At 45.7% G+C, this 23,945-nt stretch overlaps 1 protein-coding gene across 6 annotated transcripts in view; it reads right to left on the bottom strand.

Annotated features, from left to right (window-relative positions):
• Positions 1–333: 333 nt before the first annotated feature.
• Positions 334–23,945, bottom strand: part of FBXW11 (F-box and WD repeat domain containing 11) — a 56,928-nt gene continuing 33,316 nt past the window's right edge. For all 6 annotated transcript variants that reach the window (XM_066197003.1, XM_066197005.1, XM_066197002.1 and 3 more), the window contains 11 exons: positions 22,796–23,021; positions 19,421–19,607; positions 18,532–18,622; positions 11,139–11,276; positions 10,475–10,593; positions 9,711–9,960; positions 8,525–8,643; positions 7,900–8,010; positions 7,301–7,379; positions 5,677–5,865; positions 334–2,701 (listed from right to left, as the gene is read on the bottom strand). In XM_066197003.1, the coding sequence (XP_066053100.1) occupies positions 5,704–5,865; positions 7,301–7,379; positions 7,900–8,010; positions 8,525–8,643; positions 9,711–9,960; positions 10,475–10,593; positions 11,139–11,276; positions 18,532–18,622; positions 19,421–19,607; positions 22,796–23,021 (1,482 nt within the window). In that variant the 3' untranslated portion in view covers positions 334–2,701; positions 5,677–5,703. The remainder of the gene's footprint in view (positions 2,702–5,676; positions 5,866–7,300; positions 7,380–7,899; positions 8,011–8,524; positions 8,644–9,710; positions 9,961–10,474; positions 10,594–11,138; positions 11,277–18,531; positions 18,623–19,420; positions 19,608–22,795; positions 23,022–23,945) is intronic.

Genomic DNA, 23,945 nt, shown 5'->3' with positions numbered 1-23,945 from the left:
AAGTAAGAAAGAATCCTGGTGATGTTCCTGCAGAGGCAGTGGGGTTCAGACCTCGGGGATGCGTAAATGAGCTCAGTTCCAGGTCTCACAGTTCCTCCCAGCTGGTCTGCAGGAAAGGGAAGGGTGGACCAGCAGCTGCCACCCCCCGTGCCAGGGCAGGAGCTGGGCTGTGGCAGATGGGTTTGGGCTCCACATGCCCTGTGCCTTCCACTGGGGTTGTGCTGGAAGGGCATTTATGGGGCAGGGAGCCCCTCAGCCAGGCTGCTCAAACCCATCCTGAACTCACACCCAAACTCTGCTGAGGTGATGTCACTCATCCATTCATGTGACAAATTAAGTTCAAACTTTTTTTTATTAAGCACATTCCACAGTACAAAGCCTTAGATCATGAACGATATCTGTACAATTTAACAGTTTCAAGAAGCTGTTCATACACCAACTTTCCAAACAGATAATTGGCAAACATAATTACAAGTTAGACTATCCCAGTGCTTTGAAACATTAATATCGCAGTAATGTACAGTTGCTCAATTATGGTTAGCAAAACAAAGTCCAGAGTGCAGCCAGGACCACTACCATGAATCCCAGGAGTCAAGTTCCTTGGGTGCCAATCACAAAAGTCCACTGCTATGTTACACAAAGCACAAAGAAGTTTAGACTGCATGTTCAAATACCATTATCTCCCAAGGAAAAACAGGAATTTAAATCTTACACATGCATTTTTAAAAAAAGGACTCCGCTCTCCAGAAACAAAGAATCTTTTTCTTCAGGGCTGCGACAGATCTCTCTTTTTTAAACAGTTTAATATTAAAGCTATTAGATGAGAAGGGTAAAGTAAGACACTTGCACGAACTACTGTCAAGCTTACCAAAATGTGACCTCATGGACGCTCAGGAGCGAGTTTGCTCTTCTGGACTTCATCACATTCGCTCATCTGGATGAATAAATAGCTGGAGTAACACGGGGAAGGGAGCCGGGCTCCCGGGAAGGCGGGGAGGGGAGCCCCTGCAGTGACCCCTGTGAGGGGCTGGCTGGTGACACCTCGAGCTCCCCACTGTCCCTGGGCATCGCCCGGCCCCAGGACGGCACAGGGAAAGGCAAAAACCCAACAGAGCCAAGAGCTGCTGGCAGCACAGAACAGCACAGACAGACACAGACAAGGAATGACAGCACAGCCCGTGCCGGCCGTGCCCTCCCCGGGACAGCCGGGCCACGCCGCCCCCACGCACGCGGGCACAGACACGTCACGGGGCTGACGCCGACGGAAAATTCACTTTGCATTGCTCCATGTCTCCTCCTGACCCAAGGACAACGCAGGGCGTTTGTGTGACCACACAGGTGACAGGGGACACTGTGAGAACTGAAGAAGCAGCTCTGGAGACTCCTTAACAAAAGCATGGAGGAGCCAGGACACAGCAGCCGATCCTCCTGGGACACCAGCACAGGAACGGGCACAGGAAGCAGAGCGGTGACTGGAACGGGCTCCTCTCACGGTCAGGACGTGCCACAAATCAAACATAAATAATGGAACTTTGGCCCATGGTTTCTTCTCCACTGAGCAGCCAAACTAATGCTACCAAGGACATCAGCAGGGGCTGTGAGGCCCCACTGGTGTCAGGGACACACAGCTGCAAATCCCGCGGCACAAAAATATAAGATACAGAACATAAATTAAACAGTTTTTAATTTTTAAAAAGTTTAGAAATTACATTTTAAAATATGTAGTTCCCATAAAAAAAAAAAACCAAACCAAAACCAAAAACAAAACCAAAAACCCGACTAATGAATACTGAAAACCTCCTTTTGCAGAGACAATGTTCTAGGTAATCATGTCACCACCAGTGCCAGGGGTCGGGACATCCTGCTGCCAAGTGCCACCACGCTGAGTGTTAGTGTGTAGCGTCAGGACACCCTGAGGCTGGCACCAGAGGCTCTGCTGTATGTACAAGGTATCTACATGCTTACACAGTATCCGAGATGAGGGAAGCACACAGGGAGGAGGGGGACTACAGCAAACATCAGGAAGCACAGGACGGCGAGTACAGAGCACAGGGCAAAGGAAAAGACAGTGCTATACAACTAGTTCAGATAACCTAGCCTGAATTACAGGGAATCTTTAATTTAAAAGAAATTATTGGTGCAGAAACAAGTAAACTGTAATCCAAAAATATTACTGAGCAAGTCAGAAATATTTCTAAGAGTCCAACGTACACCTACGGAACAGAACGGGCTCTGAACCTGCCATGGGGAACGCCTAAAGGACAGTGGTGACTGGAAAGCAAAGCTCTGTACATTCTGGGCATGTGTTTGGCACCCAAATTTCATTGGAGAATGTTTTTTCTTTTCTTTAAAGTCAGACAAAAGTGCAAAGCAATATAAATTAGGCCAAGTCCTTTCTTGACTTCTGATTTATATCTGAAAAACAAGCCATCAGAGTTCAGTTTCTACGGACAATTTACATGTGAAGCTTTGGATTTCTCACGGCAGGGAAGGATAGGCTTCTGAAATTCATCTACTCCGAGTCAGTGAATTTGTAGCAAATTCAAAGACGACCACTGAGAGCAGGAAAGATTAAGAAATTTAGATATAGAATTGTGCTGCTTTGCATCTACACAGCATCTAGAACCAATTCTGACTTTAGCTGTCAATCATCTTCAGGCATGTAGTAGCCAAAAATCCAGTAGTTCAAGACTGTGGAACCCTGAAAAAGACAAAAGACAGGTGAACTGAGAGGAGGCTCATAGCAAACAGCATCCTGAGGTGCTCAGACCTACAGCATCCTTTGCATCCAGGCTGAGAGGGGAAGGGCAGAGCACATGCAGGAGGGGACGCTCATGCAGGACAGCCAGGGCTGCTGGCCAGGAGCTCCCCAGTGCAGCCCTTCCTGCAGGGGAGCTGCTCCATGGGCTCTGGGGTGTGCCCTGAGCCCCACTGCAGCGAGAGCCAGGCTCTGCACGGCTCTGGTCCTTGGCAGAGACCCACAGGCAGTTTCCTTACACAGAGCCACAGTCCCAGCCTGGTGGGCACAGCCAGGGACCCTCCACAGCTCAGCCCCCTGAACCCAACCCAAAATGGCCACGGGACTGTCCTTTCTTCCTCACACTGCAGAGGAAGAGTTCTGCACAGGAGGCAAGTGCAGCTCCTAGAAAAACAGACAAAAACCTCAAATACTTTGATATTCCCATTTCCAGCCTGATGGCCCTGTTATCAGCTTGGAGGCAGTGTAAGGTCTGAGTGTAGTTAAATCTGAGCTTTGATTTTACCTGCCACTTCCCAAAATCATCTTTAATGGATTAGGGAGAACTTCCCTCTTCTGATATGACATTCCCATGAAAGGTTAAAACATCCTTAGGCACTTCCCCTTGACTTCCCTTCCCTCAGCCCAAGGCCTAATGCTTAATACCAGAATATTAGACTATCATATGGTAACAATTTTTATCATGTTTCAATAAACAACAGGAATTCAACAGAAAGCAATAGAACTCTCACAGCCAACTGCCAGGACTGTCAAAATTGATCCACTTTGAAGAGCCTCACACTGCAAAGCCTGTAAAAACGTGTGCAGGCTGCTTCAAAACTCACAAGACTGTGTTGTCTGAAGCTTGTAAAACTGTTTCATTAAATGTCATGATGAAATATTATCTGTTTGACCATAATTTTATGTAGATTTAGGGTTTTTGGATTCTGAAGTCAGACAAACCTGTCAAAAAGTGACATCACAGCATCTCTGCACTAAAGGAAATAGCTGTTAAGGGACTGTCATTACCAACACCAGGACCTGGGGGCTGCATGGTCCCAGCTGTGCCTCCGGGGCCAGGCAGACTGAGCTGTGCACAACGGCCAAGTGTGCAGGATGTGAGCAGCGGATCCCCCTGCCAAAGGCATCTCCCGCTGCCCTGGCACACCCACAGATGGAGCTCTGTGTGCCACGTGGCCAAGTGACACCAGCACGGTGCTGCCCAAGGAACTGACAGGAATTTTATACAACTCCTCATTTCTTGACCTGAGGGAGCAGCTGCAGCTGGGCCAGGGCAGGCTCAGGCTGGATTTTGGGAGAAGTTTCTTCCTCCAGAGGGTGCCCAGGCTCCCCAGGGAATAGGCACGGCCTCGAGGCTGCCAGAGCTCCTGGAATGTTTGGACACCATTCCAGGGATGCACAAGGGGGATTCTTGGGGTGTCTAGGCAGGGCCAGAAGCTGGATTGATGATCCTGGTGGGTCCCTTAAACTCAGGCTAGTCTACGATTCTGTGTTTCTTTTGTGTTTAAGACACACTATATGTGGCTTTTAAAGAACCCTGCCCAATCTGTAATTTAAAAACAGATTTTGTCCATCTCAAATTATCATTTGAGTTAACAGAAGCAAGCACTGAGGCAGGAAGGTAGATGGAGACTGTTTATAAAATGCAGCCTTTCCAGGTGTCCTGCCCCAGCAGGACGAGCAGTCCCATGAGTTTCACTAAGCTCCCCCTGCAGCAGGGTTCTTAAAACCCACTCTGAAGGGAAGGTTTAGCTGGGATCTGCACATGGCTCGTATTCACAGCATTAGAGCTCTTCCTTATTCCAGGAATACAGAGAGGCAGCTCAGCCTGGCAATGGCCAACTGCTGGCTCAGACCTCCCCTTGCAAAGCAATGTGCCAACAGATCCCAGCGTCAGATCCAGAGAGGGCACTGCCCTGGCGGTTTTAAAAGGAGTTCAGTAGCAGGGAGGGCAGCCAATCCTTCCCGAGGTGAAAGAAAACTCATCTTCTACGAGGAGCACCTCAAAGTGTGTCTCCACAAGGGATTGACCAGCCAGATACAGAGATCCTGCAGGAGTGCAAAAACCTGAGGAACACATTGCCACAGCAGGGACAAATCTATCCAGAGAGATAATGGAAACCCCTTCTTACAGGAAGGCTTTCCACACCGTAAGTATTCATTATCTACTTCAAATAAAAGAAATCCTTCCTGCTGGGGCAATGTTACTCCCAGCTCCTCTTGGGGTGTCTCCAGTTCCTCAGAAGCACTGGCAGAGCCTGCTGTGCTTTGGAGGGCAGTGCCTGTGTTTGTAAGCCCCAGCACTCACAGGCAGGTGTAGTCTGAAGTGCAATTGTTGGCAGCAATAGAGAGAAGAATCCACACTCCCAACAAAGGGCTTTGAGCACTGACTGCAGTGACTGGGAAAGGGAACCAAACTCCAGAGAGTTCTGGGCTCTGTTTCAGACAGCTCTGAGCTGTGCGGGTGAGCTCTGGCAGCTCTCTCTGCCACTGGTGCTCCTCACAGAGCTGTTGTTCCTGCCCCAGGCTCAGATCCCCGCAGACAAGCTGCACTCCTCCTTGCACAGCTCCCCACAGCCAGCAGGTTACATGGAGAGCTCCCAAGAGCTCCCATTTCATGGGACAGCTGGAATGCCTGTGCCACACATCAAGGCTCCTCAATTCCCAGCAATGCTGTGAACACATGACAGCTCTCTCTAACATGCCTGAACACCCAATTATAACCAGGAGGGATTCCAGAAGGGGGAAGCCAACAGGACATGCTGGGGCATGACCATACAAGGACTAGATAGGGAAAGAAGTGGCATAAAAAGGCTTTATTTTCTTAAGGAAAACCTCAGCTTGTGTGACTAAGCCAAGCTGCAGGCAGAGGGAAGGTTTCAGACACTTCCCAGATCCATCAAACGACGGAGCCTTACCTTCTGAGGGCAGTAAAGTGCAGACTGTTATCTGGAGATGTAGGTGTATGTTCTAGATGGAGAGCGGGTCTCATTCTGGGCACTCGGTGGCACATTTAAGAAATCCCAAATCAGAATTGTATCGTCATGGGAACTACTAATGATCTGAAATTCATCAAACTGGAGCCTAAAGACACGTCCTGAATGTTCCTGTGGGGAAGAGGCAAGCAGTCAGCAAGGCAAGAGGGAAACACTGCAGTGCACCGTTATCACACAACAATCTTTGAACACAAGGTGTGTGCAAACTCTGCGGTGCTGACTAAAAAAACTTCATAGGAACACACAGATTGAAGAAATGCTGCTTTTGTGGGTAAATTCTTTACAGAAAACACACGGCTCCCAAATCCAGTGCTGCACCCTGAGCCTCCCTCAATGGGCCCAGTCCAGCCACAGGCTGAGATTATTCCAGATGGAAGCTGTCTGTCCACCAAGGAGGAGCAATTTTGGCCCCTGGCTGGCACTGATGCTCTGCCAGGGCTCCTTCTCCTGCAGAATTCTCTGCTGATTCTGTTTTTGTGCAGCTGCAAACCAGCACATTACAGCTCCACCCTGCTGAGAGGATCCTCAGGGCTCACACACCGGCAGCCAGGAATTCAAACACTGCCATAAGAAGGAGAGCACATGCTCCAGCAGCTCTTCCAACAGATCTCTAAGTGGCACAAGAAGCCCAGAAAAGGCTCTCCCTTTAGTCCTGCTTGTCCACTTTCATTGAATTTGAAGTGAGGACTCTGCCTTCATTGGAGAGCTAGCCCAAGCTGGCAAAGTAATCTCAATCTCCAACCTGAGCTACAGGATACCCACAGAACACAAAAAAACCCCTTTTTCACTAAAACTAAATAAAAGAATAGCTAACTGTCAACTCTGTACTGAGTCTACTGAAGAGAAAGAAAAAGGAGAAGCACTTCCAGCCACATAAGCACTTCTCCAAGTGTTGGAAAGGCCAAGCACAAGCATCACCTACAGCCAAGGACTCTGAATTGCTATGGGCTTGTCAGACTGACTCCTGAAGTAAAGTTCCCCACACATTTGGGTGAAAAGAACAAGGAATTCATTCCTCCATCTATTTTTAATTAAGTCTGCTGTCGTAAGCCAAACCCCTCATTACAAAGAAAAACGTAACTTAAGCAACTTAAGCCTTAAATGTGACAGTCCTCTGAAGGGCTGAGAGTTCCTGTGGCAATCTGTTGGACTCAGCCTCCCTTCTCCCTTCCCAACTCTTCCTTCCAAAGTGAAGGGTTAGGAGAAAAGTTTGGGACAGGCTCACAAGGTTCTTGCCCCTTTTTTAATAAGAGGAAATTTAAAACCAGCCCTACAGTGGTATTAGGGAAGCACACCAATAACCAGAGTGATGTGATACTCAGCATCACGACGATTTAGTTTTCTTTTAAGAGTATCTGAGAATCTCAAACCAAAAAACCTCGATCTTTCATTTAAGCTCAGATGCAAATCATTCAAGATATGACAATAATTTTTTCTTCATTCTTAAGCCGTCTAGACTTCATAAACCATCCTGACATTCCCACCTCTCCCACAATAATGTACTAAAACACCCCAGACAACCACAAATTAGTTAATTTTTACTTACCACTAACGTACGCAAGCATAACGTACTTGCTGGGGCACGAGGGTCAAGAGCAGCTTGCAAGTCCCAAACTTTAATTTTCCTAAAAATGAAGAGAAGCAAATCATTATGAAAACATAGAAAATAACATCCAAAGCCCCGGAAAGCTTGCCAGGCTTTCCCTACAGCTACTTCCTCAGTATCAAGCACGCTGTGAGAAATACTAATGCTTAAGCTTGTAAAGCCAGGTAGTTCTGTGTTTCTTTGCAGCAGCAGTGATGACTCTGTGATGGCTGTGACAGACAAGCTGACACTGCACACTCCCCTCTGCAATGTGGGAATGAAGCTGGGCCCACCAACCCCAGGCAGACACTGAGCCCAAATAAAAGGCTACAGCCAAACCCAGCTTCAGAAGAGTTTTCAGGAACTCTCCAGGGAGAGAAAGAAATGGGGAATTTGGATATGGATGTAAGTGCTGTGAATCCACAATGCACTGCCGACACTGAGCAAGCCAGAGGTGCTCTGCAGAAGAGTCCTGCCCTCAGCCCCACAGAAATGGTCTGCAGACTCCTGAGAGCCCCACGAGAGAAAGGCTAAATTTTGGGAATTGCTTTCAGACCTACCCATCGTAGGCTCCACTAACAATCCTCTTGTTGTCAAACCTGATGCACCGAACCAGCTCTTCATGGCCTTCTAATACTCTTAAACAGGCACCACATTCAATGTCCCAGAGCCTGGGGAGAAAACAGAAGAAAGGCTGATTCCCACACCCAAGGTTAAGCAGCTACTGCCTGGTTTGCTGTGGGAGGTATGTAATTTGCTTTAAAAGGTGTCATTCAGAGCAGCTGCAGTACACATATCAAAATTAATGTAATCATTCAAAATCCCATGCAAGTAAAGCTCAGAGATGTGTTATTCTGGACACAGAGTTTTTTCTACTCTCTGTAAACCACTGATTAGTTCAGAAAATAAGAAAACCAGGGAGCAATGTCTTCCTCATCTCTCCCAGCAGACGACAAGGTGATAAAGCAGTAAATAAGGGTTTTGCTCACTCTGAAACCTCAGTGTCCCACTCTTTGACGGGGTTGTGAAATGTTTACTCCCACACTGAGGTAAGCCCCATTCATAAACCATCTGCTCCAACGGCAAGCCACTCCAAGGAGGTGTGGCAGCATCAGAGTTGAGGGAAATCCCGTTTTCAGGACAGGAGGCCCCTGTTACACACGACCAGCAGCTGGTGGCACCCACCTGATGGTGTTGTCCGAGGAGCCACTGACCACGAGGCGGTCGCGGTACTGCAGGCAGGCGATGCCGCGCTTGTGCCCGTTCAGGGTCCGCACGAACTCGCACGTGCTGGTGCTCCACACCTGGGGACAAACGGGACAAACTCCCTGAGAGCTGCACCAAACAAGGCTTCTGCACTGCACAAAAAGCCACTAGGAATTCATAGACAGAGAGGCCTGAGGCTGACAGAGGAGTGAAAACCCACAGAGCATCTTCCGAGGCAAAGAGCAGGGCCCAGGCACTAGTGGGGACCCAGCAGTGACAGAGCCACAGGCACTGCTATGGCACTGAGAAGAACTGGGCATTGTATATAAAATATTTTCAGGTGGCAGAGAGTGCTCCAAATGATTTCAAAACCTTGATTACACTCCGTAAGGTAAGAATAGTTTTTAAAATTGGAGTTATCAAACAAAAAACCCTCACATTTTTTAACCAAAGAAATTACTAGGAAGCTCTTAGTAAGAGAAGGTCCAAATGGCCTTTAAGCTTGGTCTTAACATTAAAGGATTCAATCAACTTTGCCCGTTTTTAATGAACTGTAATTGAAGTTGTAATGCAGAGTATCAAGTGGCTCATTTTCCAACACAGAGTGCGGCAGGATCTCTGGCAGAGATTTGGACATGGAACTGCCAAGAACTTCTTGGCCCAGGCCAAGGCAGCTCTGGTTCAGAGAGGGCAGGGTGGAAATGCCTTTGTTATATTAGTGCACTCTGGGTAACTCAAATCTTCTGGTATGTAACAGCCTTCAAATCCAGGTTCTGAATCCTTCAAACATGGCACAGCCTGGCTGAGCTGCTGGGAAGGCGTGGTGAGGACAGGCACTGCTGAGGAAATTTCATGTCTGGACAGAACTGCCAAGTGAAATTAAAAATACCGCTGGAAAAAGGCACAGGATATGCCACATTTAACAAAGCGACTGATCTCGAGACAAAGAGCTCAAACAGCAAATGGGCTTTGCTTTTCTGTAATTGTACAGCAGAAGCCATGAAAATATTCCAGTGCAGTTGTGTGCCCAAAGTCACCAAGAGCCAGCAAGAGGACACTGCTTACTGAGAGACACCAGGAAGGTACGGGGCCAGAACTGCTCCTCAGCTGCTCCGGGGCTTTCCTCGGGAGCCACACAGCCCTGGAGCAGAGCTCTGTCACTTACCTTGATGGTCCTGTCCCCTGAGGCTGACACGATGTACTTGTCATCGAAGTCCACCACGTTGACAGCAGCGCGGTGTCCCACCAGGACGCGGCGCAGGGTGATGTCCGTGGGGGAGGCCATGTCCCACACAGCAATGGACCTGTCCTTGGAGCACGTCACCATCAGCCCATTGCTGAACCTCAGATGGAGCACGGCCTCGTTGTGGTGGATCAGCGTGTTCAGAACTTCCCCAGTATTTACATCCCAGACCCTGCGGGAGAGAACAGTGCTGTCATCCCCAAGGGAAGCTGATGGCTCTGCAGGGTGTGAACGGGCACAAGCCTGCCCCAGGCTCCACGGGAGAGCTCTGGCTGGCTAGCCCCTGGCAGGCCTCGGGCAAGGCAGGAAGATGGGTGCTGGAAGTGTCCTCACTGCCGGCAGAACTACAGTCAGGCCGTGCTCCACGTGTACCGAACACCCTCTCTGTAACAGTCACAACTACAACATGTCAGAGCACAGTACAAGAAACCCTAACTGAAGAAATTATTGTATAGTTGGCCATCAGCCACTCCAAAACTTCAGGATATGCCTTGAATCCCTCAGGTCATATTCTTTCAAAATTCCTAATGCTAAAAGAACCCAATAGATTTTAAAATATATATATTTAATATGAAGCTTTGTCAAGTATGAGTATCTTGCTTCTGGAACACAAATATCACATTCATTTTGGGGATGTTTTCTGATATTTACAGATTATTATTTTTGTGCAAGAACTTAACACTCACCTCACTGTAGAATCTGAAGATCCAGTTACAATAACTCTTTCATCATATTGCAGACAAAGAACTGAGCCAGTATGTCCCGTTAATACTTTCAAACATTCCAAGCTTGTTTTGTCCCAAATCTGTTAGAAACAAGAAGGGTAAATGGTTTATCAACATCAAGAACGTGGATCCAAGACTTGAGTGTTGTCACAGCTGCAAAGAAAGGAGGAAACCCCGAGACTCCATGAGGAGTGAGTCTGCCCCATGAGTGGGCCCTGTCCTTCCCTTTAGCTTAAGGAAGTCTTGACATAAGCTTTTGAGTGAAATAACCAAGCACCATGAGGAGATCAAATCCTGTCTGGCCAAAGGAAGTGCCAGGGAAGATGAGCATGGAAGCAAAGTCCTGGCAATGAAACAGCCACAGCCGAGGCCAGTGGCACACAGAGACCTCCCCCTCCTGGGGGAACACTGATTTCAGGGCACATCTTCGGAGACAATGGAAGTAATCCCTGGCAGTGCTCCAAACTCCCAGAGCAGAGTGCAGGTGAGGACTCTGCCAGGCTCAGACATCTCACCCTCACCAACCACACACAGCCGCTGTCTCATGCAGAGACAAGGAAGCACAGGCAGCTCCCAGGGCAGAACCCCACACGCACCCAGGGAAAGGACAAAGGGAAGTGCTCACCTTAATGGAGTTATCTCGTAGGCCACTGATAATCTTCTCATCATCATACTGTAAACAGTAGACCCCTTTGCTGTTCTCAGAGCGGCACTGGATCCTTTGCAAGTTGTGCCTCCCACACCTCCAGTTGGATTCTATAGTCTGACCAGAGGGCAAAAACAGGAGTTGGGCCTCAGGCTGCAGAAGGTCTGTCCCACACCCCCCAGCTTCCCACTTTTATACACACCATCCTTGAATCTGAAGGACAAATCTCTCTCCTGCTCCCAATAAATACACACAAACCACAATGAATTACCATTAGCACTTCAATAATTTGTCATGACAAAGGCTGTGTTTATGGAGGAAATCATGGTCAACCAGCCTTAGTGAGAATTACACAAGGAACCATTACAGATACATTCCAGAATCCTTACTCCCCATATTTATGTGACCAACCAACAAAAGCTGCAAAAATGAGACCAGGAGCTCACATGGTGCCTTGTTCAGCCTCACCTGGGTGACCAACATTACAGAACTGCTGAGTCCAACACGTGGGTGAAGGGATTTCCTGGGCCTTCCCTTCCCCTACCCAGCCATATCACCCATTAATTGTACTTACACACCTTGGAAAGAGGTTTGAGATATGAAACCCTCCTGGAAGTACCTAAAACCCTGATAAAAGTAAAGTTCAACAGGAACTATAAGGTTTCAAATAGCCCAAACTTGCTTTCCTCCCCCCCACTTGAAATCTGTGAAGAGTAATTCTCAACATTTTCATTCTGAGAGGTATTTTTAAGGAGAGAGACCTGTCACACCTTAAAAAAGCTGCAAACCATTTCACAGCAGAACTAGCATGATTTTCAGGTCTTAATCAGCTTCATTCCTTGTTGGAAAACCAATGCCAGATTCAAAGAAATGTGGGGGTTTGGACAGGAAGATCCTAACACAACCATAAGAGAATATATGCCCAGAACTCCAGGCCAGCACTTGCAGCACCTGGGCAGGCTGGGATGCTTTCACCACAACAGGCCATCTGTTTAGCCATTTCCCTGGGATTCTCCCCAAATACTGCATGGAAACCTGGGGAGAAGCTGACAGACTGGCAGTTTGTTTGGAAAAGCGTATTTATTATGTAATCCTAACTCCTAAGCAGTAGCAGGCACCTCTGCAGCTCCCTCGAGATTAAAACTGGCTGAACCCTCAGGAAAGACAGAAGTGGATGTGACTGTGACATCCCAATCTAGGAAAACACATCTGCTTCGAGGGAAGACCGATTTTCCCCTTTGTCTTCCACGTGTTTGCTCCTCCAATTGTCTCCCATTATGCAATTTGGAGAGAATTATACCCAGTCCTAATGCAAAGTTGACGTGCCCCAGGAATTTATCTAAATCACAAATATGAAGGGATGCTCCCAGAGGAGCAGCTGACAGATCAGTCATACCCCTCTCCCCCCCTTATTCCCTTCCAATTTGGTGGGGAAGCCAATGAAATCAGGATTGTGGGGGTGTCCGTTTGGGATCAGCTTTCCTGGCCAGCTAGGGCCCTGCTGATTGTCACACTGGGAACTGGGCTCAAACCTAACACTGCTCTGGAGAGATCAGCCCAGCCCATCTCCTCGCTCAGCGTGGAATGCAGGGTTGGAGGGGGAAGGACAGGCAATTGCCAAGCTTTATCTCATCTGGGTTAGGAGGGCACGACTGCAGCTCCTCAACTCCTCTGATCCTAAGAAACAGGAGAGCATTGCAGGCATTGACAACAGGAACCAATATAATTATAGATCTGAAGGGAGCAGATTTAAATAGGCAATAGTACCACTGGAGACACAGGAGGTAAGGCATCAGAGATCCCAGTCAGCCAATTTAAACAGTTTTAGAAACTATTTATGTTCAGATACTCAGTTCTGAATAGTCTTAAGGCAGAGCTTCCTCAAAGCCCTGATCTTGGAAAGGTCTGCACTAAGCTTGCACCAAGCATGTACCAGAGGAGCTATGAATGCCCAGTGAGCACTTCCACACTTCAGCTTCCTGTGACAGGCACTCCCAACAGCTCCAGAACACACCAGGAACCCCCCAAATCAGAAATGCTGCTGGACACAGCTTCCCAAACAGAGCAGCATGCAGTGGAAGTTTGCTCACCAGGCACTGGGGACACCAGCTGGCTCAAGTCTCACAGGTTCATATAGGAAGCTACTTCAGCTGCTTCCCATAGGAAAATGCTGCTTTCAGATAAAGAAAACTAAAGTCTTGTGTATCTCTGAGAGGCCAGTAAGGCACACACGTGCCCATTTCAGTTCCGTAAGGAGATTTCATCCCATGTAACCATTATGTGGTGTGGCTACTGTGGGAAAACAGTGCCTGTGTTTGGAGAACTTGTACAATCCCCTCACGCTGCCTTAATTCTTGGGATGCTGGGAAAGCAGCCACGACACACAGAACGTACAGCAGCACCTCCCTGGGCAGCAGAGTGAAACCAGATGTGCACATCCAGAGAAATAACATTTGGGATGACTGAAGAGACTGAGTGGGTGGGCAAGTGGAGGACCCTCCGAGAGAAACATTGTTAATGAAGAACTGGCAACCACACCAAAGCTTCTGCTGCACGGAATTTCTGGTAATTGCTCCGTGGTGCAGGGAGTGAGAGTCTTCAGCTGCACCATCCCGCCAGGAGATATCCTAACTGGATATACTGAGCAGGGAGGACAGCAGGTATGAGGGGTGAGGAGATCACTGTGTCTGTGGACTCTTATGAGCATCAGGGAGTCAGGGCTGAAGAATCCCCCAGTTTGTGAATTTATGGTTCCAAACCAACACCAACACCCACTACTGTATTTTCTGCAGATGCCCTCGGAAGTCTCCTCTGCCTCTCAACTTGGGTTTCCCATTAAAAGACAGAACAGTCTCCTGAGTTCACACCCACAGTTTCTCACACTCTCCTAAAAGCTCACCAGAGCAACAGCAGTGAGGAGCTCACAAATGCTGCACCACCAACAATATCTGGACATACAAGGGATAAAGACCAAGCATTTGCCAAAGCATTTGCCACAGCAGGAGAGCAATTTGGCAGCTGAAGTGGTGCACAAATGGATTGAAAGGAAAAAAGGCGTTCAGTGAGAAAAGTACAAACAGAAAATAGTCCAAGATGGGGAGGGATAGCCAAGCCTTGACCATGCCAGAATACATTCACTGGTGCAAAGATGCACAGTGAAAAAAATGCAATTCATCTGCATTAACAGCTGGAACATTAACTATACACTGAAGTGCTAAGGATAATCTACTAGGAACAGGGTTGGTTTTTTTTTTTTTTTAAACCATTGGATAATGTACACTGTATTCAGCCTCTTGGCTAACAATTGCGTTTTTATCCTTGTGAATGTTATTGCAGAGTAAGTGGGTTTATCTTAATCCCATAAACCAAGGAGTTTCTGTTTCCTCTGAATACACAATTCTCCTGCAGGACAAGTGGGGCAGGAAAAAGCAAAAGGAACATCCACATTTGTTACGTACGTAGGGATTTCTCCTGACGCATTAGGCCATGAAAATCCAACCCTTTGTTCTTCTCATTCTCCAAAGGGGGGAAAAAAAATCCCTCCTGACCATGGCAGAGAGAAGGCACAAGTAAATGAACTTGTGCCACCAGGGTAGAGAGGATTTAATAATCCATTCATGATGAAGTGGAGAGGGTCTGCTTAGCAAAGACTCCCAGGTCCCCTTCCAGGGCTGCTCTCCAGCCCCTTTGTGTTAAAAAGGAGTGACGTGGGGCAAAGGGAACCAAAGGAGCCAAGCCAGGGCTCCACCCCACGGCTGGGGCAGCTGAAAGGGGAGTTCTGCCCTGCTCAGAAGAGAGAGCTGCAATCTGTGCCATGCACCACAAGAACTTGGTCCCTTCCTGCTCCAAAGCCTCCCCTCTCCTTGGCCAGCCTTATTTATAAGAAATGCCTTTTTGGAAAGTGTCTGTGAAATAGAGATTTCAAAGGCTGGCTAAAAAAATTTCTAGGCATATAATACTGACCAGATTCTCTCCACACATGCACATAAAACAGTACTAAACAAACCCATTTCCCTCAGAAATTATACCCTGCAACCTTCATAAACAGCCGTTTCCCAATGCTGGCAGGGATTGACAGCAAGAATTGATTTTTTCCCCTTTTCAAACAGTCCCAGGGCTTTAAAATTTCAGTTCCAGTCCTAAAACCTGAACATTTTCAGAAATCAGAAGAACACGGAGTGTTTATCTGATGGCCTGGCACCACATTTTCCTAAAGTCTTTGAAAAAACCACATTTTTCTTCTCATCTTAATTAGGTGAACCCAAGTCTCCATGGAAATGAACCGAGGGCACTCACCATGTGCCTCAAGATAAGGAGAACATTTATGAAATGAAATCGTCTCAACTCATCACCAGAAATAGACACTTGTGCTAATCCTGAGGGGACAACACAATAGTTGGCCAAGCTTCACAAATAATATGGAAAAATTCTATGGACTCAGGGTTCTGGAATCAGCAGGATGAAACTTCCCTGCCTGGCACTCTGCCCGAGGACAGGGCCCCCAGTAGGACTCCCTGCTCCGGCTGGGGGCTCTCCACCAACAAGGGCTCACACCAAGTCCAGTTTTCCAGGAAAACCCCCAAATTCAAAAAGGTTTTCCCTTTTGAAAAAGCTCCGAAAGAACCCTGGCAGTTCAACATGTTATTTGGAGGTGTTCGGAGGGACTGGACCGCCTCTTGTGAAATGAAACCTAATTAAATATTTGCCTTCACAGTGGAAGTGGGGAGTAACCATCTCTTTCCAAGAATTTGGTTTCTGATCTCTAACTGTCCTCTTCTTTTCAAATCAAATGACTTCAGAAGTGACACTATGTTCCTAAAATGTGTTTGGCATGAAGTAAACAGACACTGGCACCACCACATTTCTGGGGAGGCAAGGGAAGCTCCCTCTGCCAAACCTCTGCCTGTGTTATCTTCAGCTCCCACCACTTCGTGGTTGCATGAACTTTCGACCCACAATGCAAGCAGAGCCCAAGGGAAAGAATTCAGATTTGCTGTTTATCATTCCTCAGTTTTTCTTCCAATTGTTACTTCAGGTTTGGGATTATTTTTCAAATTCTTACAGTCAGAGAGCACATTCTGCTTTGAGCTTATCTCTGCCCACAACCCAATTCAGCACCAGCTGCAGTAAATTCCTAACTCTCATTCTTGGGAAACAATCTAGAAGGATTTGGTTAATCTTTGTGGTAAAATACCAAAGGACAGGATTTTTGTGCTACATCAAATATATTTTACTGTATTAAAAAATCATATCCTTTGGATTTGTTTTTAACAACAGGTATATAATTCTATAAATGCTAATATGTCTCCCTAAACTCTGACCCTCTGACAGAAACAGGAAGATCTTATTAAAGACCCAGGCAAATATTTGAAGGAAAAACATTTTGATATTCAGAGACACAAAGTTCTTCATCACATCTAAGATGGAAGTCTTATTTAAGAGCTTCTGCATATTGCTGTGAAACATGGAAGAACGGGGAAAGTACAAAACTTCGGAAGACCAACAAAAACAGGAAGAGGAGGAAAAAGTTCATCTTAAAGCTAAGTTTGGTTGTAATTGCTACTCACTCTCTACATTTTAAACAGTGTCAAAAGCAGCTTTTGACAGCCCTTTAGGGAAGCAATTTGTGAGAAGTACTTTAAAGGGTGATTTATTAGAAAAATTCTAATAGACTTTTGGAAGAATTATTGGGCCCTTGACTTTTAGCACAAACACCAACCCCGCTCCAGCTCAGAGTCCTGGCAAACAGGAATATTTCAGAGGGCTTGAGGGAATAGGTAAGCAGGGGCAAATCTGCTGTGGCAGAAAAACACTCATTGCTACAATACACTTTAAATCCTACTCTTTTCCCACACTCAGCTATTCAAAGACTGACTATTTTTATATTTATTATTGATTCTGGGGATGAGAGAAACACAAAGGGGTTGGTATTTTCCTACTTGCTTCATCCTAGCAAGAAGTATTCAGTTCAGGAGCTTTGTTTCTGTGCACTGGAAAGCAAATCTACAGCAACTAAAGAACCAAAGCAATAAAGAGCAGATTGGAGTAATTCAAAAGCCCTCAGAACATCTTCAAGGAGTCCTTCTATCCATAATATCAACAGTGCCTACACAAATGTTCCACTTACACAAATGAGTTTTAGAAGAATAACATTAAAAGTGTAAGTTACAGTAAGGCCAAACTGTTTTAGTGCTCTATGTAAACATTTTCATGCTGCTTTTTGTCCATTTTCTTTACAGAACTAGGCCAAAACTGTGCAGAAAGCAAGAAAATATCACACTAAAAGCTCTTTATCCCACAGGCTTCTTATCATTGCAGTATCACTCTCATTCCCTACAGGGAAAATACATCTCCCCTCCAATAACAAAGTGGATCATTCAGCTCACAGGTAAATATCAAGTTCGGTCATATTTTGCCCAGGGTGTATTTTACGCTCAGCTCTTTATCTTTAAATGTCTACAAATTATATAGCAAGGTTTATAAAAAGTATTTGGAAAATACATTGTGGCTTCCAGCAGAACCATTTTACACCTGGGTTCACAGTTGAGGATAATTTTGTTTCCTGAGTGCCAAGCAGCACAAATTGCCATTCTGCAGAGTGATTCCATTAGTTCACATCTGTCTTCAACATCAAAACACATTTCCCCACTAATGAATTTCAGACCAATAATTTCCCATCCTGAAATAAATCCATGACAGTCTGTGGTGTAACTTCAGAGTTTTGTGGTGGGTACAGCAAACAGAGCAAGAGACATTTTCTCCTGCTGGTGGAACACTGGGATGATCCTGATTTAACAGAAATATTTCCAAACCACCAGGCAAACCCAGCTCTGTAAATCTCAAAACAAGATAAGCAAAATTTTATATCTGAAGCTTCGTTACCACCGATGCCCCTGTGGGTTCATCATCATAGGACTGATGATTGTTCCCATCAAACCACAGCAGAAAGGAAAAATCCCCTATGGGGACCAAAGGTGTATTTGCAACATTCAGTCACTGCATTAGAAGTGGTAAGTTACATTTTAAATAACTGGTGTTTAAGGCATCAACCTCAGATCACCTTCTAAGTGAGTGTGACCAATATACTAAACATTCAGCAAAATGGAATTATCTCAGAGTAATGTGTCCTGAACCTGCTATTTTATTAAAATCCATAGTCTCAGAAGAGTTCCCAAACTCTTTAAATGCAAAAAAATTGATGTTAACACCTAAACCAATGCACCTGCTGTGGCAGGGAGTTGCTGAGGGTGTTTTTGACATCATCCCAAGAGCAGCAGTGACACAGATTCATTGCTCCAACGTTCACCACCTTTGGAACCCCAAAATCAGCACCATTATCTGTCCTGCAGACAGGATGGATCAGAACACCTACCTCTATATCCTGGATTATCTTTGGGTATAAGGACCTGTAAAATGAATTGGGGGGCCCATCTGTTGGTCTGTTTTTAAACAGGTACTGATCCCTAGAAAAAAGGAGAAACAGTTTTCAGCGTACCACAAAGAATCCAAACTTCACAGGAATTCAAAGCCTACCCAGAACAAACTCTCAGCACATATTCCCAGAAATAATTGGAAAAAATTTTAGTATCACTATTACAACCCTTGTGACTTTGCAATTTGACAAATATTTAAAATGTCCAAGGTTAAAAAGATAACAAGCGTTTTCCAGTTCTGATTCCCTGCCCCACAAGGTTTCCAGGCAGCAGGGTGCCATCCCCTTGCTCAGTACATGCCTTTGCTCAGGCATACCACTAGAGAGCACAGGGAAACAGGTTTCTGAGGCAGAACAGCTCTCCAGAAACTTGGGAAGGACAGGAAAACTCCATTGCCACAAACAGCAAGGGTTTCTCTGAGAGGCTTCTGCAGCCCAAGCTGCGATTTTACACTTTAAGAAACAAGACACCAAACCACAACAAACCAAACAAAAAAAAAGTCTAATTGGAAATCCTTCACTTGAGAAAAAGCCCTGCAAATGTGCTGCTACTGTTTTTTGTGAGCTGATGGAATTGATAGTTCTCCCTGGAACACACAAATTCCAAATTTGCACAGACTCAAGCAAGAAAAAATGGTGACAGACACGGGAGCACAAAAGGACAGGGACAAAGCCAGAGCAGAAAGGGGAGCTGACAGCTTTGATCCCCAGTGCCAGCAGAGATCAGGAGCTCAGCGATACCCATTTAATCTAAACTTCCTTTTGGGAAGAGCTCCTTGTGAGGGATTTGTGCAGGAGGACACTGCAGCAGGTGAGGTCAGGTACTTACCAACCCCTCCTCTCCGAGAGCCCCTTCCAGAGCGGGTCTGTGCGTACCATTCTCTCAATGAGCTTTTTCCATAGCATCCCCTCCGAGATGACTCTCTGCCACTCCTTACACACCAGCTCTGCTGCACACAGGGATCTGGCATCGAGATAGGAAAGGATGTTTTCTGCTATGTGATCTAAGCCTTGCTCTACAAAGAAATGAAGAGCAGTCAGTGAGTGCACAGAAAACCAAACCAGCTTTGCAAGACACTGAGAATCCAGGGCTTTGGGGCCCAGCAGAAACAGGAGAACACTACCACTGGCAGAGGCACCAGTTACAGGTGAGTGCACACAGAGACACCAAAGCATCTCCAAGGTTTTATGTCTTTCCTGCCTGTTGGACCGTCCTTCTGCCCCGGAAGGATAATCAGCACAACACTGCAGCAAAAGCAACATGGGCAGGCCCAGGGAGGGGATTCTCCCCTACACTCTGCTCTCCTGAAATCCCACCTGTAGCAAGGATCACAGCTCTGGTGACCCCAACACACGGACATGCAACTGTCAGAGCAAGTCCAGAGGAGGCCATGGAGCTGCTCCAGGGACTAGAGCAGCTCCCCTATGGAGCCAGGCTGGGAGGCCTGGGAATGTTGAGCCCAGAGAAGGGAAGGTTGTGTGGAGACCTCAGAGCCCCTGCCAGCATCTGAAAGGGCTAAAGGAAGCTCCTCTGCCTCAGGAACTGGAGTGCCAGGACAAGTGCCAGAGGGCAGGGTTAGATGGGATATTGGAGTGAAATTCTTCCCTGTGAAAAAGTCACTGCTAAGTCTGTTCCTTATTTCAAAGGACCTGCAATTTTGCTTTCCACAAAGCTCCCCTGAACCTGAGATGTTGAATAACTTCATTTTCATGAGTAACATACACCCCTTGGCCAAGCATGAAAAAAATCTTTCAAACCAGGAGATGACGACCTTTTTTAATTTTCCACTTTATCTCATGACAGCCCACTTTAGGCTTCAAATAGTCCTGACAAATCAAAGGAACTACTGTTATTTTTTTTAAAGCTTGAAGAAAGTGTGTTCATACAGTCCTCCACTACACACTGAATTTCACATGGCCTTCATAAAAGTGAACAGCAGCAGAAAGCAGGAACTACTATACGTAAGTCTTACTCGTTTATTGATTTATTCTACATAATTTAGAGAACTATAACATAAGTCTAGTGGGCCTGTCCTTCGTGTCTGTGCTTTGGACCTGTTCCTATTATGTTAATTAGGGTAAATATTTCAGCTGACATCTCTTTTGAATGTAGCAATTTAAATCTGTGCACTTCTCCTAGCAGTAAAAATCTCAAGAATAGATTTGATGTCAGACACCATGCAGGACTAAGTTTAAGACACATTAAGGCCTGAAATAGCTGCATATCCCTATTTTACATTGAAAGACAGTGATTTGTTTAAGGAAATTTCTGAAATAGGTACTAAAACTGATTCGTTTTCTGAAGTAAAATGAATTTGACATCTATTGGTAGACTTTTCAAAGGAAAACATGACACCCATCCCTTATGCCTCTACAGAGTCTTTGCAGTTTTACAGAAATGGTAAAAAAAGCTGTTGTTGATTAGAGGGAGCAGCTGAAGGTTTGGTTGAATTTCAAAAATAAATTCAAACAATTGAAATTCACAGGGATTTCAAAGGTCCGTGTATAAATACCACTTTGTATGAAAATGAAACCCAAATGTGGGTTGTCAACTCTCTAAATGTGATCAACATTAGACACAAAACAGCCACTTAGATCAGAAAACACACCACAGTTACCACTCTGTCCCTGAAAACAAGGGAAGTCAGATTCCATCAACTCTTCTTCCATTTTTCCTACATTCTCACAGGTGTAAAATTGGTCAGGACAGCAGTAAGCAAAAACTACTCCTGTTTAAAACAAAAGCATTTGACTTCTTCAAGACAAGTGAAGCCATCTTTTAAAAAGACATCATGGAATATCCTGAGTTGGAAGGGACCCATAAGGATCATCAACTCCAACTCCTGGCCCTGCACAGGATGACCCCAAAAATGCCTCCATGTGCCTTAAGAGTGGTTCTCCAGTTATCCTTTAATGTGATTGCAGCCCAACACAGGATTGATTTCAATCAGCTGGGATTAAGTTCCTGGGTAAATTTAGACAGATGTTCTTCGCACGCCACAGCACCTTCAAGGCTGAATATGAGAACAATTCCCAGTATTTATATTGGGAAAAAGCAACAGAAGTTGTAAAGATGTATTTTGATATATACAAATGTGGTGTAAACAAGTGTCATCTTATAAAGATCCCAAAATTTTCTTAGGCAGAAATATGTAACATGAAAGAGCTGTATAACTGTGTTAGCCCTGAGGTATAAAAACGAACAAAATAAAATATTGAGTATCCGACTTGCACATGAAGGGTCTGCAAAGTCAGTCCTTGGAGGAGCAGCAGATTTGGGTTTTTAGGATTTAGCTTTAAGGCTTGCATGGCCTCCTCTTCCACCCCGTGTTCAGCATTGCCCTGGCACTCCTGGGATAACCCCAGAGGCTGCTCCCACACCGCAGGGTGGAGCTGTGCCAGTGGGCTGCTAGGGGCACACAGAACACACTGATCACTTCCCCAGGCCTCTTTCCCACTCTACAAACAATGTCCTCACATTTCCCTTTCCAAGAATCAATTGAATCAACATCCCCAGCAGCAAGAATCCAGAGGTACAATTTCTTGTAAAAATTAATGGAAAAATAAAAACAACTTTACCAGCAGGTTACAACCTCGAGATTCTATATATCCATTTCTTGCTGCTCTGCATTTTTGTGAAAAAAATGCATACAGCAAGTATAAAACCCATCTGTTCAGATTTCCTATGTGAACATATCAAAACAGCCTGATACTTGCAGGTGTCAGAAGAGGTTGTGAGTAACTGAAAGGAGGAATTAGGGCTGGACAACACAATAAAAATCCTCACGTGTTTTTGCTCTCAGGTCAGCAACAAGAGTAGACAAACTAGATGCACTCATCTAAGCAGAAACTCAGCACAACATTAAAATTTAAGACGTCCTAAACTAAAATACCTCTGCAGTAGTATTTTCTGTATGAAAAAGGACTTCAGGCCAAAGCTTGCAGATACACAACTTTTGTTCACAACTCAGTTCCGACTCCAGCACAAATTCTTTGGGATACACCAGTCCAAATATTTTAACGTGGAACAACACTGGCATCCAGTGGCCAGTTCAATTAATCACAGAAGGGATTCAGCCACCCTGCTGCCCTTCTCTGCACTAGGAAGGGGCACTGGATCTCTCGGGGACAATGGAGATGCGGAGGATGTGCCCAGGAGGCTGCACACCCCAGAGCAAAGCCCTGCTCCCAGCCGTGGATTTACCTGGCAGCGCAGTGATGAAGTCCCGCTGTAACATGGGCTTCAGGTAAGAGTTAATATGTCCATGCTGATAGTGACACATTCGGGAAATGAGGTGTTCCACAAATTCCACTTGATCTGATTCAGACCACTGGTCAAAATATTTTATACACAAGTCTTTTTCCTTTTCGTAGTTTCCTTCTGATGGTCTTTTTCTTGATACAATCACAGATGAAGTTCCATTACTTATCTGGGGTTGGAAAAGAAACATTATTTATATGTTGGTATATCCTTAAATATTGATACTTATATATAAACTATAGGAACAGCTTAAAAAAAAACTCTCTCAAGGAAGAACATGTAAGAAGCTGTGAGGAAATAATCAAAACTGAATTTTAAAACACATTCTTCAGGAAAATGAATTACATCAGATGAATTTCAGACTTTTCAAAGTCTGTCATAGACTTTGTTCCTAAATTACTTCTTACACTGAAAGTCTTGAATTCTTCCCTTACACCTCTTACCACGTAAACTGCAAGGGACATAATTGTTTTTAGAACTACCTTTCCCAGCTCAAAGCAGTGGTTTCTGGGCCCATTGCAGTTTGTCTCCACAAATGTTTTGCCCAGATTCTGGCAGGTAAGATAAGAATTCGAGACCCTCATGACAGTGTTGCACTGGTTGTCTATAAATAAAGGCTGAGAATCAAGGGCTTGGTTTGTTTTTGCAAAACAGCTCCTGTCAATGTTTGGGACATCCACATGAACACCTCATTAAAATCCTGGGAGCTTCAGCTCCACATCAGGATGCCCCAGAACACTCCAGCAGGAGTCACTGCTAATTAGTGAGCACAGAGTGATGCCAGCTCCCATGAGGCCCTCAGGAGCCAAGGGGCTGCTGGAGACCAATTGGGAGCTTCAATATACTCCCAAACTTCCTCAAAGCGAATGGGTTGTGAGTCCATGCCATGCTGAACTTCTCTCTAAACAACAGTCACGTGCTCAGAAATATAAATGAACTTTATTTCCGAGGATGCTTTGACGCAGCATTGTCCTTCCAAGGTCGGCACAAATTACAAAATCTGAGCAAAACTGGTATTCTCAAAATTTCTCAGGGATTATCCACTGGCATCACCCTTCACTTAAGGCTGAGCTAATTTTAGGAGAACACAGCC

The sequence above is a fragment of the Chamaea fasciata genome, unplaced genomic scaffold, assembly GCF_029207755.1.
Source record: "Chamaea fasciata isolate MVZ Bird 193981 ecotype frontalis unplaced genomic scaffold, bChaFas1.0.hap1 SCAF_15, whole genome shotgun sequence".
Lineage (NCBI taxonomy): Eukaryota > Metazoa > Chordata > Aves > Passeriformes > Sylviidae > Chamaea > Chamaea fasciata.
Note: the sequence above shows the minus strand (reverse complement) of the source record. Positions and strands in the feature narration are given on the sequence as shown.